Source organism: Neolamprologus brichardi, chromosome 8 (assembly GCF_056152115.1).
Source record: "Neolamprologus brichardi isolate AB-2024 chromosome 8, ASM5615211v1, whole genome shotgun sequence".
Lineage (NCBI taxonomy): Eukaryota > Metazoa > Chordata > Actinopteri > Cichliformes > Cichlidae > Neolamprologus > Neolamprologus brichardi.
In genome coordinates, this window is record NC_142111.1 from 19659600 (window position 1) to 19677750 (window position 18151).

The 18151-nt window shown below is 38.7% G+C and overlaps 1 protein-coding gene across 1 annotated transcript in view; it reads left to right on the plus strand.

Moving 5' to 3' along the window:
• Positions 1-18151, plus strand: part of LOC102795367 (glutamate receptor ionotropic, NMDA 2C-like) — a 63465-nt gene that overhangs the window by 33716 nt on the left and 11598 nt on the right. Inside the window, exons 9-13 of the mRNA XM_035907913.2 lie at positions 8002-8170; positions 9897-10050; positions 10443-10568; positions 11676-11905; positions 16941-17101. Coding sequence (XP_035763806.1) covers positions 8002-8170; positions 9897-10050; positions 10443-10568; positions 11676-11905; positions 16941-17101 — 840 coding nt within the window. The remainder of the gene's footprint in view (positions 1-8001; positions 8171-9896; positions 10051-10442; positions 10569-11675; positions 11906-16940; positions 17102-18151) is intronic.

The following is an 18151-nucleotide window of genomic DNA, read 5'->3' on the forward strand; positions in this document are numbered from 1 at the left end:
ACAGATCAGAATCAGCGGGCTGTCGGCTTTCAGACCCGACTGTGAGAAATTCGACATCTAACTGATTCTGATCCGCGGGCTGCGCTGTGTGTTTAAGTCTTTGTGCAGAATCCGTGTTCCTGCTCTCATTTACTGTTTTAGCTGTTTGGTGGTTGTTGAAATTTTGTGAGATTTCACCTGAGATTCTGGCATTTCGGGCAAAATAAATTTATATTAAAAAAATCGATTCAGGATTTTAATGAATCGATTTTACGTAATCCAAGCCAGAATCGATTTTAATCGATAAATCGATTATAAAAACCCACCCCTAGAGTTATTCTTCTCTTCCTTTCAGCTCAAAGCAGTCAGGTCATTCTGCTCTGCCATTAAGAAAGTATTTTAATACCAGCTTGTGAAATAGTCAGACCAGCCCAACAACCATGTCTCATTCAAAGTCCCTTAAATCACCTTACTTCCCCATTCTGGTTTAAACTTCAGCAGGCTGTCTACATGCTTATATGCATCGAGTTGATGTTGTGTGATTGGTTGATTAGATGTTTGCATTAACAAGCTATTGAAAAGCCGTACCTAAGTGTTCAATGACTCTAGATTTGAATTGATTATAGTTATGAACTTCCATCATCACATGCTCCTTTATAAAGTCATTAAATGGGCTCTTTTGTTATTGTTTTAATACTTAGTAAATAACAAAGGTATCATATTGGCACTATTTCTAGCAAATTTGCAGTCCCACACTCAGACATCTACACCCTCCCTCACTCCCTTTTCCTTTGCCCCAGTTTAGGTTTGAGTAGACACTGCATACCTCCACACTTCATTAAACTCAGAGTAATTGTGTGTGCTGAGTGTCTAAGCACTTTAAAATCACACACTCAGTGTCAAACACAGATCACAGCATGGCAGAAAACAGCCATTAAACAGCTATTACCTCTGAACTAGTGTTCATTAAGAATACACACTATCTTCATCATGTTCACACACAATAGAAATGAAACTATATCACGAGTTGTTGTTTTTTTTCACAGATATGTCTTGTAAGCAGCGTTTACCACTTTGTCATTTCACTTATCAAGTTGACAAGGGGAGAACTGAAACTATAAATATATTTACAAACACTATTTATTTTTATAAAAATCTTTCTGTGTGTCTTGGATTAGCTATTTTACACGAGCACCTATGCTACAGTGCTGGTAAATTTTATTAAGGGCCTTTGCTTGCTTACTTACCAGTTTTTCGTTGAATATAAAATTTACATCTAAGGAACATGTGTAACAGGAACAGATTATTTTTAGTTTGTTAGCTCTTAAAGTAAGATGTTTTGATTTGTTTTACTAAGTGCCAAAAAGAAAGAGAAAAAGGACTTTTTTTTCATGTTGGCTAAAAATTGGCAGGTCAATCTAATAATTCAAACCCAATAATTTAGCCATTTGGGGCATGGATGTGTTTGTGTCTTTGTTTCGTGTTCTGCTAATTCCTCTATTTCCTAAAGTTATGTTTTAATGACTAAACTGTATCTTGATCCAGCGTTTTTTCTCATAATCTGTCAGTGATGTTGATGTTTTTATTATGAGCCACAAGCATAGACTGCATTGATTGCATTTTGACTGTGGTGGGTACATAAACTGTAGGGATGCAACGGATAGATAGATATATGCTACTTAGTGCTGAACAACAAGATTAATAAAATATTAGAATTTCACCCATAAAAAACTGGAGCACAAACATCTGGACAGGCTGTATAATAAAGCAGGCTGTATTGGTGATAAGTTAATCACATTAAAAACATGCTCAGAAAGGTATAAACATATTTAGCGCACTTGTTCACTATCTATAGGTACCGACTTGCCTTTGGACTCATCTTTCACGCTACAGCCACATTTGGAAAACAGTAGCTAAAGACCACTGTACAGCCAAAGTATTGCAACTGTGTGCAATGAAGTTATGATTGATACATTTAAAAAGGTTGCCTCCCACCAGGCAACCTGTGATCAAACGTGGTTACCCAGAGATTTAAGGGGTTGCATGTCCTGCCTTTGGTTAACCAGTTTGTCATTGCAACTCCTCGCAGTTGGTCACTGACAGCAAAAATTATTTAATGCAATCATTGGGCAACCGCTGATTTGCTTTTATAGTTGTATAGCTGTTCTATTTTTACTCTGGTGGGACTGAGACAGTAGTGACAATTACATGAAGTGCAGTTTTTGGCACTTCTGCATTAGCTGTTCTGTCCTGGAAGTTATTAGTGTGTCATAAATGTCATGCTTGTTTTTGATTACAGGCATATTTATGTGTTTTCTTCAAGAATCTGCCACAATGAAACAAGTAAATAAAAACAATCTACTGAATTAAAGTCGCTTTGTTCATCATTGTTAAACTGAAATTGAAGTGTGAGACTTAAACAGCCAAACAATAGGTTAGATTATGAACTTCAAACTAAAAGGCACACAATATGCTGTTAATGTAATGACTTTTCCAGCTGCTTTCTGATATGACAGACAGAGCACCAGAGGAGAAGTGCTCGTTCAGAGGAATCTATTAATCATGTGATTTGGGGAGCATTTTGTTCAGCATACTAAAAGAATCAGGAAGCAAAGTGAGTGCAGACATCTGCTTCTGCTGGCTGTTTATTCTGCACCTTTTAATAACTAGTTCTGGCAGGATATTAAGTCAGATATTATGATGCACTATCCCAACTGACAGCAAACAAGCTACGTCAATGCATTGGTATGATAATGTATTAAAAGGATGTAACTGTAGTTTCCTTGATGTTCTTAGCCCTGTACTCTGGGAGTATTGTTATCGCTAACTGGAATCTCACTGCCTGTTATTGATTATGTTACAATTTATTCATTGTTGTATGTTTGCTTGCAGTGTTTGCTCAAGTGTAGAACCGTATTGATCGTAAGGTCTGCTCCATTTGGTAGAGGCTGACCATCAGACATGTGCTTGGTACATGGTTGAGTGCAAGAGTGCTATCCAGTTTTGAAATGATTTTCAAAACTGTATATATAGAGAGACAGAGAGAGATGGCATGGGCACGGGAGCTCTGGGTGTGTTGTGTGGCTTTTGGCATCAGGATCTTGGCAGTGGAGCTTTTGGGTCCTGCAGGTTATACGGTCGGATGTGCAGGGATTGGGCTCATTCTGGTGCATCCCATGGATGCTTAATCGGATTGGGATCTAGAGAGTTTAGAGAACAGGTCAACCCTCAGCCTCTTTGTCATGTTCCTCAAGCGGTTCCTTAGCAGTTTCTGCAGTGTGGCGGACATGATTGTCCTGCTCAGGAAGGCCACTACCATTGGGAGGTGTTATCACCGTGCTTGCATGTGTGCTTGGCCAGCCACAATGTTTAGTTGGATGGTACATGAAAGAACCCACAGTTTCCCAGCAGAAAATTGTGTTGTACCAACATCAACTTCGCCTGTCAGTGGTTTTAAGGTTTTGTTTGATCAGTTGTTTGTTTAATCTTTAAATATCCACTAAAACCAGCATTTGCTATGGTTTTAATGATGTTACGTGTCCAGCATTTACGTACTTCTTTATGCCAGTCTAAGCTAACTGGGTGCAGGTTGTAGCATAATATATACACATAAGAGCAGTGTGTATCTTCTCATCTAACTCTTAGTATTAAAGAGGAATCTGTATCTGTATATCACAGCCAAACGTGAAGATTTCTAGGTGTGATATTTGCAGTCTGCACAAACTGACCGGTCTTCAATCATCTGATTGTAAGCAGATAAACTATTTTAATTAATGCTGTGTTCATGCTCACTTCAATGACTCCACGTATGTGTGTACATGTGCCTGTGGTGCATGTATCATTTATGCAGATTGCAGATCTGGCTATGGCTGGCACATTAATTATAGAATGAGATATGTAGAGGCTGTTGTTGGGCACAATGGCACATTGATTGCTAGTAAAGAAGATTTATCTGTATAACATGGGGACATCTGTCATAGTGGGACAATGTTATCCCAGCCTACCCTCTTTCTGGTTCTCTTTCTCTACTTCTCTCTGGCTGGCGTGTCCCATTTGGACGGTGACCAAAAAATAGGGAGCAGGAAAGAGAGAGGGAGCGAGGCGACTGGTGCTCTATAAATCAGTTAATCTTGTTGTGTGGTCTGAGCGGCTTCCCTGCAGAGCAGATGTTTAGTGTGATTAAAACTTTTTGTCTTGCTCATTAAAAACCCTTTCTTTGGACAGATGATAGCTTCTTTTGCCAAAAGGCTAAGCCTACCTCTCCGGGCTGATTAAGAGTAGGAATTCCACACTAAAATCCAGCGTCTCAAATCTCAGCTGTCTGAAATAGTATGGTGTAACCCAATACTGAGCGACAAGCTGCTAATGGGAAGCAGGTCTTAAATTAGATAAGATCTGGGGCAGAAAATTAACAGATAGGAATTTAGATAATTTATTATTTAAGATAATTGATAAATAATTTAGACAACTGATTATTCAAAATTGACAAGAGTTGCTTATGTTATCTTAAGATATTTTTCTCTTATTGTATACTATATACACCTTTGAACTCTGATAGGTCACAATTTTTACAAAACGTACAAAAAAGTTGTTGTTTTTTGAAAACGCTATTTTCAAAGATTATTGTCTACAATGTCTTCACATGATGACTTCAAAGAGTCCTGTGAAAAACGGAGTACACCCTTACTGTTTCCATAGTAACTTGGAAGGTAAGTATTAGGAAGCTGGAAGGTAACTTTATGACAGTAATATCAGAAGAAGAAAGTATTAATTCTTTGGAAGGGTTGCAGAAAAGAACACGGTAGCAGGGGTTAGGTTTACAAATCTGCATCTAAATATTTCGGAACACTGTTCTTTGCAAAGATGACACCAAAGTGGAGATATTTGATCATATACACAACACAACCACCCCATACCAACTGTTAAGCCCAGTGATGGAGGCATAATCATTTTGGCTTGTTTTCTGGGCACCTAGCAGTCATTATGTCGACCATTACGTCCTCTGAATGCCAAAGTATTCTTGAGTCAAATATGAGGCCATCTGGCCTACAGCTAAAGCTTGGCCCAAAGTGGATCAGGACAGTGATCCCAAAGACAGCAGCAAATCTGCAACAGGATGGTTGAAAAATAAAGAACCAAGGTGTTGCAATGGCCCAATCAAAGTCCAGACCTCAACCTGATTGAAATGCTGTGGTGTGAGAGCTGTGCATCAACACACACCTCAATGAAATTTGGAAATATTGTAATTAAGAGGACCAGAAAAGAACTACAAGTTGTAAGAGACAGATGAAGTCATACGTGAGACTACCTCAAATTATTGCTGGTAAAAATCTACAAACTACTGAATCATAGGGTTTACTCGGTATTTCACCAGACTGCTCAGAGTACTCTGAAAACGTTCCTTTTCACATGACTGTTGGTTGTGTGCAGCAGAAGTATCTCATAATGAGGTCATTTGGAGGTGCTGGTCTTCCTCTACCTTGATGCATTTTTGCTCAAAGATAAACTGACAAATAACATTACTCTAGAATACAGGTTTTTTAGTAAACCATTCACATTTAAATTCATGGCAGCTGGCATTTACTATTATAGTACCACTCAAAGTTTAGTCCAGAAAGGAATGGTTTTCTGAGTTTGATATGAAAGAATTTACTTCTCTTGGCCTTGCGCCCATCTAACACTATAACCTGAACTGGAACATTATAGTAAACCAGTATCAGTGCAAGCTTAAAACCAGAAGAGTGAAGGCTATTACAGAGAGCCATGTCTGACTATTCCACCTCCCTCTTACTTTATGCATCCGTTCTGTCATTTGACACGTCTTTGATTTGTCTTTCTGAGAAAATGAATCCACTTTCCATTTCAAAGTTTATTAACGATTGCATAAAGAGCACACATAAAAGTACAGACGCCATCAAGACTCATAAGTAATGCGAAACAATGTTACCTCACTTGAAGTCCTTTAATTCCACATAACCTGTCAGTGCTTTTTCAGTGATACTCTGTACCTTCTAAAAAATGTTTAACCTGCAGTGACAGGGATATCAACCTGCTCCACATGCAAAAACCAGCTTCCCAAAGGGTCCAGTACTTACACCTTTTCAGTGTAAAAGAAAGCAAACATTTTTTAGGTGTTTCTTTTCTTAAAATTAAGTTATTATTCAATGTTTTTACACTTTTGAGCTCAAATTAGGCTCATTAACCAAAGCTAGTTAACAAGTCCTTGTGAGACACAGTGTTCATTGAATAGCTTTAGCTCTGCTTGAATATTCTTATATAAACGAGTAAAGTAATATAAGACAAATATTTTATTATTCATTTTAGATTAGGTCCAGCTTTCTATCCAAAGGTCTAAAATAGTAATAAAATGTTGAAGAATCACAAAGCTTTAGTATCCGTATACTTATGGTTACAAAGCGTGCCTCTGGAGTTTGACTGTTGGTTTGATAAAATATATTGTACTCTGCTTCAGGTAATCAATTAAAAGAAGACAAATGAAAAACAATGATGAGATTAATAATATAAGATTTATATTATCTGATGGAAATACAAACTTTAATAGTTTGTACTGAGCAGCAACAAGGACGATCAGTGTGGTGCAAGACTGTTGGTCATTAACTTTGTAGTGTTTTCCTCATCATTTCAATTGGATCACAGTGATGGTAATTTCACAATCTCTTCTCCTTCTTCCTCCTCCTCCATCTGTCCTCCTTTGCACTTGCCCTCATTTCCCTCAAAACTGAATCCGCTGCCCCATCGCTGCATCGTCTGGCTGTTGGTCCGTATGTTTCCTGTCTGCTGTTCAGCTGACAGTTTCCCTTTCTCTCACTCTCTCTGGTCTAACATGCTCCCCTCCACGCTGCACTAGTTTCTGGGCATTTGTGGAGACCGCACAGCACAGCACAACACAACTGCTGCTGCGCATCCCCAGGGGACATTGTACTGTATGCGTGCATATGTTCGCGTATGAAACGGAGAGAGACGGCCCAGTTTACGCGTGCTTTTGTGCGTGTTTGTGTGTGAATTGTTAGTGGAGTGTGTATAATGACGACAGGTGGCCAGCTCTTGAAGCAATTAATTAACACGGCGTTTATCAGAGCTAGACTCCCGTGAAAGAACCAAGCCCTCCAAATGCACTTAAAATGTTTCTAAAATGAACTCTTAAGATTTGGAAAATAATCACCTTGAATGTTAATTACTCACTTGACTTTTTTCATTCAATCACTTGCTCATTTATTCACTCACGTCGTCTCTTTATCGTTCTTCAGCTCGTATGCTGACTCATTGACGTGCCGAGGTTATCAGTCAGTTACGCACGCAGACAGACACACACACCGAGTGACTCAGCCCTCGTAGATTTTAGACCCTCTTCTTTGGCAGCTGAATAGATGAAAGAGTGGAGGGGGGAAAAAGAGAGTTTTTCTTTTCTCAGGAAGTGTGTCAACTCCATTTTCACTTTGTCTGATTTTAACTTTCCCTGTTTGGTGTCACTTTTTGAGGTTTCCATTATTTTTTATTCTATTATTTTTTTTCCCACAATTTCCTTTCCCTCTGTTCTCTTCTTCAACACCCCATTAAGTAGCAAGGCCACAGAGAGGAAGGGAGTGGACCCCACACATGCTACACACCTTAATGGGCTTTGATTAGAGGCCATCACAGTCAGTCAACCATTCACTGTGGCCTCTGTCACACAGTGTGCGAGTGTATTTGTGCTTGTTTGTCATTTTTAGCCGTCGCCTCCATCTCACTGAAAGACATGCTGTTAACCGACATTGATTCTAGCTAATGAAGCAGCCATTGCTTGCCCTTCACTTTGCTGCTGTAGACGATGGTGTCTGTCAGCATGAGAGCCTGCGACTATTTAGCACTCGCTCTCTGAAGCAAAGTAAGACAACAGCATTGGTCTTGATGCTAAAGATAGCAACTGTCCCAGCTGCCAGCGAGGATCTTTGATCACAGGATGGTTAAGCAAAATTGTACTAACCGTGTGTGCGACTCTGCTTTTTCTCACCCTTCTTGCAGCATTATTGGCTACTCAGAGTCCTACACAAAGCTGTGCTGTAAGGGCTTCTGCATAGACATCCTGAAGAAGCTGTCCCGCACCATCAAGTTCTCCTATGACCTTTACCTGGTTACCAATGGGAAACATGGCAAGCTGGTCCGCGGCGTTTGGAACGGGATGATTGGAGAGGTGAGACACATGGCTACTGAAACAACAAGAAGTCCCTGAATCCAGCAGACATTACAGCTTTCTTGAGCTGCCTGCTGCCGTTGAACAGACAATTATTATAAAAAAGGTGTATGAAGATGTTCAGCCACAGATCTAACCACAATAAATGGAGGTATTTAGGCTACAGCCTGCCCTAGTAACATAAATGTAAGTTATTTATGAGTAGCATATTAGACATCAGCCAAAAACAGCACTGAATATCAAATACAGCACACAGCAACAATCATTCTTTAGTTGTCTGCTCCTTTCAACCAAAGCAGTTCTGTTGAATTCAGAAATAGTCCAACTTTAAAAAGAGAGACTCCTGTATTTAGAAGCATGGCACACACAAAGTAACATTCATTTTAACCATTTAAATATGTATGAGGCTGATTTTAGGGTTACTTGCAGGAAGTGCAGAAAGCTGTAACTGACAATTATAAGTTTCCATGCCCTCCCAATACATCTAATTACAATACTCACTCTTCTTGTAGATCTACATTGATTTCTACCATCCTCCTCTTCGTTAGCTGCTAAAAAGCTGCTCCCTGGTGCACTTAGCGTATAGTGGTTATTATAAAAGCTTTTTCACTTAAAACCGGCGCTGCGTGCTAAAGCTGGAAACAAGGCTGATGAGAGTAATGAGAATAAAGTAAAAGGTTAAACCCGCAGGCTATAAAACCCGACGACTGAACCGAGACACTATAATACTCTGTGTAAGTGAATGAAAGCACAGAGAGGTTGACGATTCTTTGTGGGTTTTTCACCACAAGTCAGTCTTTTCATACTAAATACAATTTTTATTCACTGTTAATATAAAAAATAGAACTAAAAAGTGTCAAAGTATACATTTTCACTAAACAGGTACTTCAGAGTAAGTCCCATCAAGGAGAGCGGGATCAGAGTAATAATTTCCTTTCACATACTTGTCACATAATACAATTTGTGATGAAACTAAAACAAGACTGGAGAGTTTTAAATGTTTTTACACCAGGTACACTTTTTTAATATTAAAGACATTATATTTTATGTATTTTAAATTGGAAATTTTAACATTAGTCCAGCTAAAATGAAAAATGTCAGGGTAAAAGTACCTGAGAACAGTACTTGAGCATTTGTAGGCAGTGATTTCCTACTTTTGCACAAAGACAGTTTCAAGTAATGATAGTTGAGAGTCAAGAATAGTCAAGAGTTTTGGTTTTTTGGATGGGCTTTTTTTAGGTCAGTGATGTGATGTCATGCATATGCATACGGTGCTAATACATCATTTTCCCCGCACACACCAAGCCACGTCCAACACAGCTGCATCTGAAAGTGAAGCACCTGAACAGCTGTTCCTCAGGAGAGACTTTAGCTTGTGTTTTTGTGCCTGAAGGCGTCGTGCTTTGGAACTGTATAATTGCGCGCGCGTGTGTGTATGTGTGTAAAATATGCTTTACAGAAAAACTGGCTTGGATGTGAGAGCTCTTGAGATGCAGCATTTTCTCCTTGTGGATTCTGGAATGATGAAAGAAATGTTTTTCATTTATTGCTTGCTGCTTGTGGCTTCCCTGTTTTAAAAGGATTGCTTGTAAAATGTGTAAATATTTCTATTTTAAGCAGAGCACATGTAGGATAAAGACGGGGCAATTGTTGACCACTACAGCTGGCTCACTGTTGTGCTTCTGTGTTGGTTTTCTTTGCTTTCTGCTTATGTCTCTTCTCTCAGGTGCTGTACAGGCGGGCTGACATGGCCATTGGCTCTCTCACTATCAACGAGGAGCGTTCTGAAATCATCGACTTCTCCGTGCCATTTGTCGAGACGGGCATCAGCGTCATGGTTGCGCGCAGCAACGGAACAGTATCTCCGTCTGCTTTTCTTGGTGAGAAGCACATTCACATTTACAATTTCCTTTGTTCAAGCTGGTTGTATCATTTGTTATCTTTGGTGTGCGATGTTGCCATCTTTCAAACCACTTTCTTGCAGGGTGGCCTACTTAAACGAGTTCTGTCTCCGTAGACGCTTTAGGAAACTTCTCATTAAGCTTTTATCCCACCCATGACTGTAGCCTACAACTAAATCCCCTAATGCATGACACACACACACATAAATCTCTTTACCATACAACAAAATTCAGCTTCATTCTCCCTCTTGTTATCCTGTTATTACACACGTTGATCCCGCCTATTTCAGGCTGAGGTTTTGAAACAGAAGCACAAAAGAGACTCACGCCAACCCATGTTTGTTCCTTCACTTCTCCTCCTCCTCTTCCAGAGCCTTATAGCCCAGCAGTCTGGGTCATGATGTTTGTGATGTGCCTGACTGTGGTGGCTGTGACGGTGTTTGTGTTTGAATACTTCAGCCCAGCTGGCTACAATCGCAGTCTGGTGAGCGCCAAAGGTGAGTCTTACATCTTCTTACTGGAAGAATTTATGATGGAAAATACAGGACTCATAATTACTAGATTATCGTTAAAGCAGAGGCAAAGTCTGTTGTTTTCAGAGTGTAATGTGTCAAATGGAGTCAATTAGTATTTTCTTCTTTTAAAACTATCCACAGAATAGCTCAGAGCTATTCAATTTGAATCCACCAAGCATTTCAAAGTAAGCCTGCCTACAGGCCTCTAAATCCCGCCCCTCCCCGCTAGCATGTCCTGCAACCTCGAATTCCTTGACGAAATTTTGGGTTGGGTTTGGGAGGGCTAATCAATCCCAGAATTCAGCGCTGACAGAGCGTGCCTCGTCTCCAGGTCCGAAAGGTCATTTTCCTGTTTTAATTAGCATTCGTCGCTTCACTAATCGAAGTGTGATTGATGGCGGTGGCACCCTCCGTTGCTGCACATGAGCAATGGTGGCAGAGAGCGATGGAAACCGGCTGATGCTGTGAAATTGTTCTGTCATCTTGAAGTTTGTAGAAGGGCATGAGATGGCTGATGAATACTTACACAGTGAACAGTAGACATATTTTGTGTGAAGAAAGAACCCAGATAAAGAAAAAGGGCTGAACACTGTCATCAAATACTGCACTTAAAGAATCCATTCATCCACGTAAAAAGAAAACAAACAAAACTTAATTTCCCCTTAACTCTGGTGGTATTTTACCACGCAGATAATTTAGCTTTGCTTAGAGATTTCTTTTTTATATTATATTTTGGCTGAAGAAAGCCCCAATCCCCAGTGAAAACGAGACTGTTCTGCTGAGGAAATGACAGCCGCAGTGGGTTTTGTAACTGAAAAAAGCCTGGAAGCGACTGCAGGGAGTATTAGTTTCGTTTGTCAGGAGCAAAGAAGGAAAGAACATGGAAGGACAATGTCTGCAGTAAGAGGAGATCTGAAGATAGTGGCGTTTATTTGCAGCAACTGATCCAGGGACAGTTCCACAGTTTTCCCACTTTGCTGTTTATTTCTACAAATCCAATAAAGGAAGATGAGCTCAAGGTCCTACTAGTTTACTCTAAAAGAGAAAACATGCATGGTTAGATGATACTGTTTCCTGTTTCTATTTCAGCTCCCGGTGGTCCAACATTCACTATTGGGAAGTCAGTGTGGCTGCTGTGGGGCATCGTCTTCAACAACTCTGTCCCGATTGAAAACCCTAAAGGCACCACGAGTAAGATCATGGTCCTGGTGTGGGCCTTCTTTGCCGTCATCTTCCTGGCTTCTTACACCGCCAACCTGGCTGCTTTCATGATCCAGGAGCAATATATCGACACCGTGTCTGGGCTGTCAGACAAAAAGGTAAGACACTGAAAAAGTTTCACTTGGAGGAACAATGAGGTGGAACAGTTGCTCAAAACACAGAGAGCTTTTGTGGAGCTGTGAGATATGGAGAAAATCATGTATTTTTGTTCAAATCCAGCTTATACCACATCATCTGCTCGCTGTCACTCCGCATTGACTAATAAGCCGTGAATGGAGGAGAGACAAAAGACTCACAGAAAGCCTTTAAGATGAAGTCAAGTAAAAAGACATTCACTCTGATGTGAATGTCTCTGTCCTTTTCCTATCACTGGGGAGCCCAGTGGCATGAATGACTAATCAATTACTCCCTTCTGTCAATACAGATGGTGTCTGAGTCTCAACTTGTCCTGTCAGTGTTTTGGTCTGTCCATCAATATTCTCTGTGTGCCGTCTCCATCGCTCGTCTCGCTCACACTGTTAAAACAAGATCGGAAAATGTCAAATGATTTTTAAAAAAAACTAAACAGCAACAAAAAAGGGTCAATAGAAGAAAAGAACACCCACATACTTTACTTGAATGTGCATGCACATACTAAGACACACACACATGCACTCAACCTGGAAGCAGGTCCTCAGAGGAGCTTTACAAGAAAGCCTGTCTTCATACATAGCATAAACATCTCCCAGGCAGGGATCAGCAGAGCCACTTCAGTGATCTGTGGCTGTATTAACTGACTATATCAACTTTATGCAAATGCATTATGCTCCAGAACTGATATTAATTAGCCTGCACATCTTCCTTTAATTCAGCACAACAAAAGATTGGTCAGGTTTTTGATCGCACCCTCGCTAGGTTTACATGTTGCAGGTTTAAAGGACACACAATTATTTTAGATTTTTGTACAGGAGTCTTTGAAATATGTCTTGTTCTGAAAATAACATCATAATTTCCTAGAATTTCCAAAGAAAATTAATAGAAAGAAATCTGCTCTGTGGCACTAACTATGGACAAAATATGAATCTATCCAAAAGAAGAGCTTTATTTAAACCCAAATATATCTCAATATTTAGTTTCTTAGCATGCATAACTATATGATCATTCTTTATTATTTATTCTCTATCATGAGCCAATTAGACTAAATAGGGCTTAAGTTGGTCAAGTTACTTGAAAATAGTAATTAGTTACTAATTACTGATTACTTCTCCAAGAAAGTAATGCCATTACTTTACTGATTACTTATTTTCAAAAGTAATTAGTTACTTATTACTTAGTTACTTTTTAAAAACATGATACACAACCTGAATGCATAATAAAGCAATAGACGTAAATGTAATCAAATGTAATCAAATGTAATCAAATGAAAAAGTCTCTTTTTAAAACTTGTTTTATTAGTTTTAATCAATTAAATGATATGCAAATCGCTCTGACGTGAAGAAATTTGTTTAACATTTAAACCCATTTTTTTGATATTGCAACATATAAAATACACTAACTCTGAAATAGATGCAAGTAAAACACAGCAAAAAATAAATAAAATAGAAAATTCAGCAGCACCAATACTGGCGCTCTTAAATCTATTTTCACCTGTTTAGCAGGAGTGGGGCTGGTGGAGGTTTGTCACTCGGTAGATCCAGGGGTTTCTCTGTGAATTTCACAAAATTACAGTTTAGTAATGCAACATGTTAACGAAAAAGTAACAGTAATCTAATTACTGTTTTGCAATCATAATCCCTTACTTTACTTGTTACTTGAAACAAGTAATCAGATTACAGTTACTGTCCATCTCTGCTAATAGCCACAGGTGGGAAGTAATAAAGTGCAAATATTAAATAAAATTAAATAGAATTTCAGGTATCTGCACTTTATTTGAGTATTTATTTTTCAGATAACTTTTTACTGTTATTCCCTACATTTTTAAACAAATATGCGTACTTTCTACTTCTTACATTTTAAAAATGGACTTGTTACTTTTGGTTTAACTCTGGAGCTTAAGTGGGCCGGAAGAAGCGCAGGTGTCTTTTGCAGTACTCCAGAATCTAGCTAGCACTAAATTGCAGATTTAAAGCTTATGAGTAATGCCATAATTATCATCACATATTTGAATTGTATATGATGCATTTTGATAAAGTGTGTATTTTCATATTGTGAAACATCCTGCAAAACAAACTAAGCTGTAATAACTTTAAATGTTGTGTTATTTAGTGCATGATAAACAGGTTAGTTTGCAGTACTGTGGTGACTTCACAGTGATGAAAAAGATCACAAGAATTTTTTTTTTATTGAAAAATAAAGTTTTCAATTTTCTTAAACAGCTGGCTAATAATAATAAAGTGTAGCAACACTTACATAGCAGGTTTGTGGTCTTACTGTTCACTCAAAGCGCTTTACACAACAAGTCACTAAAGCCATTCATGCAGTGCTTTATCTATTACACATCTACAACTACAGTCAGTTTCGGATCACCAGTTAACCTAACAAGCATGTATTTGGACCATGGGAGGATACTGGCATCCTCAGAGAAAATCCACAGGCACAGGGAGCACAAACTACACAGAATATTTAAGGAGGACCCAGAACTTGCATGCTGTGAGGCAACAATGCTAATCACCGCACCACCTTACCACCCGTGAAGTTCTGAAATTTCTCAAATAGGATGAAATACTTTTTGGGGGGGATTATTTGTGAGCTGTGGATTTATTATACACATCACTGTAGTGTAGGTGTTTCATATTCAGGTTTGGAAAAATGTCTCCACCTCAGATGAAATGGGAATCTTCTGATGCTGAAATAAGAACAGATAATACATAAGGTAAAAGGATGATTATAATTGTGATGTGATTATAATCGCAATCATGAGGTTTTAAGTTTACCATGAGGCATTTGTACTTGATACTTGTGTGTACTTTTGATTTTTTTTTTTTAAAGGTTATAGGTTACACTGCTGAACGAGATTACTGGCTTAATCCTAATGATAGAAATTTATTTCCTAAAATTTAACCTAAAGAGTTTCCTCAGTAAGAGGACTTTTTGTACAGTCATTATGTACTAAAAAAAAAGTGTATTTTAATGCCCACATACAATATCAGACATGCATAACTGCCCTTTTTTTCTATTAAAGTAATTTCAAACTAATGGGAACAAACTCTGTAGTCCTTGATCTGTATAAAATTGCAGTAACCTTTCAAGTTCAGGAACTGTTGTGTGAAATTCTGCCCTTTGCTTCCACAGAAACTGTTTTCCAAAGCTGCAATTAGTCACTAAAAGGCTGTTGATGCTACATATTATTATTTTATTAACTTAAACACACTCTGCAATTTTGTACACAAGAAGAGCTCAGGACATCGCCGCCCCATCAATTACAATGAAATTGCTTTTAGAGGGAACCTCTTGATGGCCAGCATGGACGGGAGCAGCAATTACAGCAACCAATAATTCTTCAGTTGTATGTATGGGTGTCAAATTAAGATGTGAACCTATCCTGTAATTTCTAATCTTCTGGCTGTGATGTGGCCTTTTTTTTCCCAAATAGCTCATTATAACAAAAAGCCTCTCATCGAAAGCCATTGCAATGCAGCTAAAGCGTGATTATATGAACACACATAGACGCATCTACTCGTACGCTCACATTTTGATTGGCCCATTCATTCGTGCTCAGCGCAAAAGGTCAACGCTGTAACCAAGATGAATAGCTCTTTGCTGTTTACAGTCTAATTGAGCGTTAACAGACATATTTCGGCTTCATTCTGGTCTCTGCATCATCTAATCAAACGCGAACTTCGATCAGCCACAGATTGAACCACGCTAGGATCATCTCTGTGCAGTGAAATGATTCGAACTCATGCATGTTGATATCAGATTTTAATAACACCGAGGTGAGTGAGTGGCTTCCATTCCATTTATACAGCGTTACGTTTAGTCGCCGATAAGATCAGTTTTGGAAAAAGATGGAATGACTTTAAGATGGATTTCATTAGCAAGAACCTGACAGGCGCTAATTGAAGATGAGGCAGGGAGCTTGGGCAGAGGCTGTAGTTTGGAGAAGGCTTTACCAAGGATCGGTGGCTTCTGGGCCTAGCAAATTGCCATCATACCATTGAGAGACGTTGAGCCAGAGAAAATGACAGCAGAGACGTGGTGCCAGCAGGCATTTGTAGAAATTTAAGTGTTTGGGGTGTGGTCCAGCTCATCAAATTGAAATAGATTATTTTCAGTTCATCTAAGTAGTCCCTCATCCTTTTGACTCCTTTCTACCATGTTACTTCACACTTATGTCTGCTCTTTAGTTTATTTTTAATTCCCTCTCCATTTATTGATTCACAATTTCTTGCCTAAGATTCTTCCTAAGTTCCCTTTATGTTTCCTTTCCTCCTTTTTCCAAATTCTTCTTTTTTTCCTTTCTCCTTTCCTTCCTTTTTATTCTTTCCTCTGCACATCCTTCATCTTCTTTATCATTTTATTTCACCTGTTTCTTCTGCTCTTTCGTCTTTTGCCTCCTCTTTTCCACATCCTTTGGTCTTTCCTTTGTTTTTTGTTCTCTGACACTCCTTTAGGGCATTTATTCCCTTCAAGGACCTGAAGCTCCATAAAGCACCCCTCCAATAGCCAAACCCATCTGTTCTCTGATTGGATAGTTAAATTTATGATTGACATGACATTGACCAATCAGATGAAAGGAAGAAAAATAGGGTCAAAATTCGTACTTGCAACTTGCAGAGTTTCACACGTATTTTTTTTTTTGGCTAAGTCCACATACAAATCTTTTTTACACATACAAATCCTGATTTACAAGTACAGAATATTTATGACCACAATTTGAGCCCATACTCCTTTTTCATGTCTTCATTTTTCTTTACTCTCCTCAGTTTTCCCTGTCTACATTTTAAAATATCTTTTGCTCTTCTCCTCATCAGCATTTTTTTGTTCTCTCCCACTTCCATATTCTTCCCTGACTACCGTCAGTCTCTTGTCACTGCTTACTCCTTCTCTCTTTATGCTTTTCTCCTCACTGAAAGTCTCTTATTTCACTATGTCCCACTTATCTCATGCGTCTTCTCCCCTTTCCCTTTTCTCTCTTCCTCCGTCTCCCTGCAGTTCCAGAGACCACATGAGCATTATCCTCCTTTCCGCTTCGGGACCGTCCCAAATGGAAGCACAGAGAGAAACATCCGCAGCAACTACCCCGACATGCACACGTACATGATGAAATACAACCAGAAAGGGGTGGAGGAAGCCCTAGAAAGCCTCAAAAATGGGTAAAGTTTTAATTACATTTTAAATATATTACACATTTTGATAGAACATTATATTTAATTGGTCCTCATCCAAGTAAAAACATAGTAATAATTATTAGAATTTGTATAGTACAGTTGAGATTTCATGCTCTATGTATCTATTTCTAAATTAGGCCAATCTGATGGGTGTATTTTTAGGTTTAAAGTCATTTCTAGTAGAGCTTAATTTGTATAGAAAAGAGCTGTCGAGAATGCCAACTTCACAAAGGACCAGATCATTTTTGAAGAACCATACAGGTGACTTGGGACATTTTTTATAAACCAGTTGTGCGCTCTTTATATTTTTTTTTACTGATTTTCTTGGTTTCGCTCTGAAATAAAAATAGATTTTCAGACATCTGATCCAACATTTTCTTTCTTTCTTTCTTTCTTTCTTTCTTTTTTACCTTTAATTAGTAATGCACCTGATGGAGTGTGTTGTCAGTCAGTTCCAGATGTAAAAGGCCACCGACTTATGGACTGCTCTGAAATTCGGCAAAAGCATTTACGGTGGCGAGATGATGAAGTAATTGTATCAGATACTTTGGTGTCACGATCAAGTACAAGATAGATAGGAGGTTAATGTAGTGAGATAGATTCCATTAAATTTAGTGCAGGTATCCATGAGCCCAAGAGCATAAATCGTAACTATTGTGTTAATCCTTTGACTTTTTAATCTAATGCAATGTCCTAACTTTAAACTTTATCCAACCAACTCAATTTTGTTGCAGACAGTCACTGTCTGCAGGGAACAGATATTAGCCTGTGAATACTTGCCTGTCATTGTGAACCCGTTGACTTACCTCTTTGCCCAAAGTGTTTTTTTATCTTAATTCAGCCTCACAGAGCCTCTAGCTGTAGCTTTGGGTCCAACAATATCCTTGTATCCGACAGCCTGGGTTTCTGTTCGAGACTTTTCAGCGTGTTGTAAGAGAGAGGCTCTCAGCTGGTGCATTTAAATTTGGCATTATACTTTAAAAAAGCTGAGTAAAGCTTCTTTTTGATGAATTTCTACTATCAAGCAAGATTCAA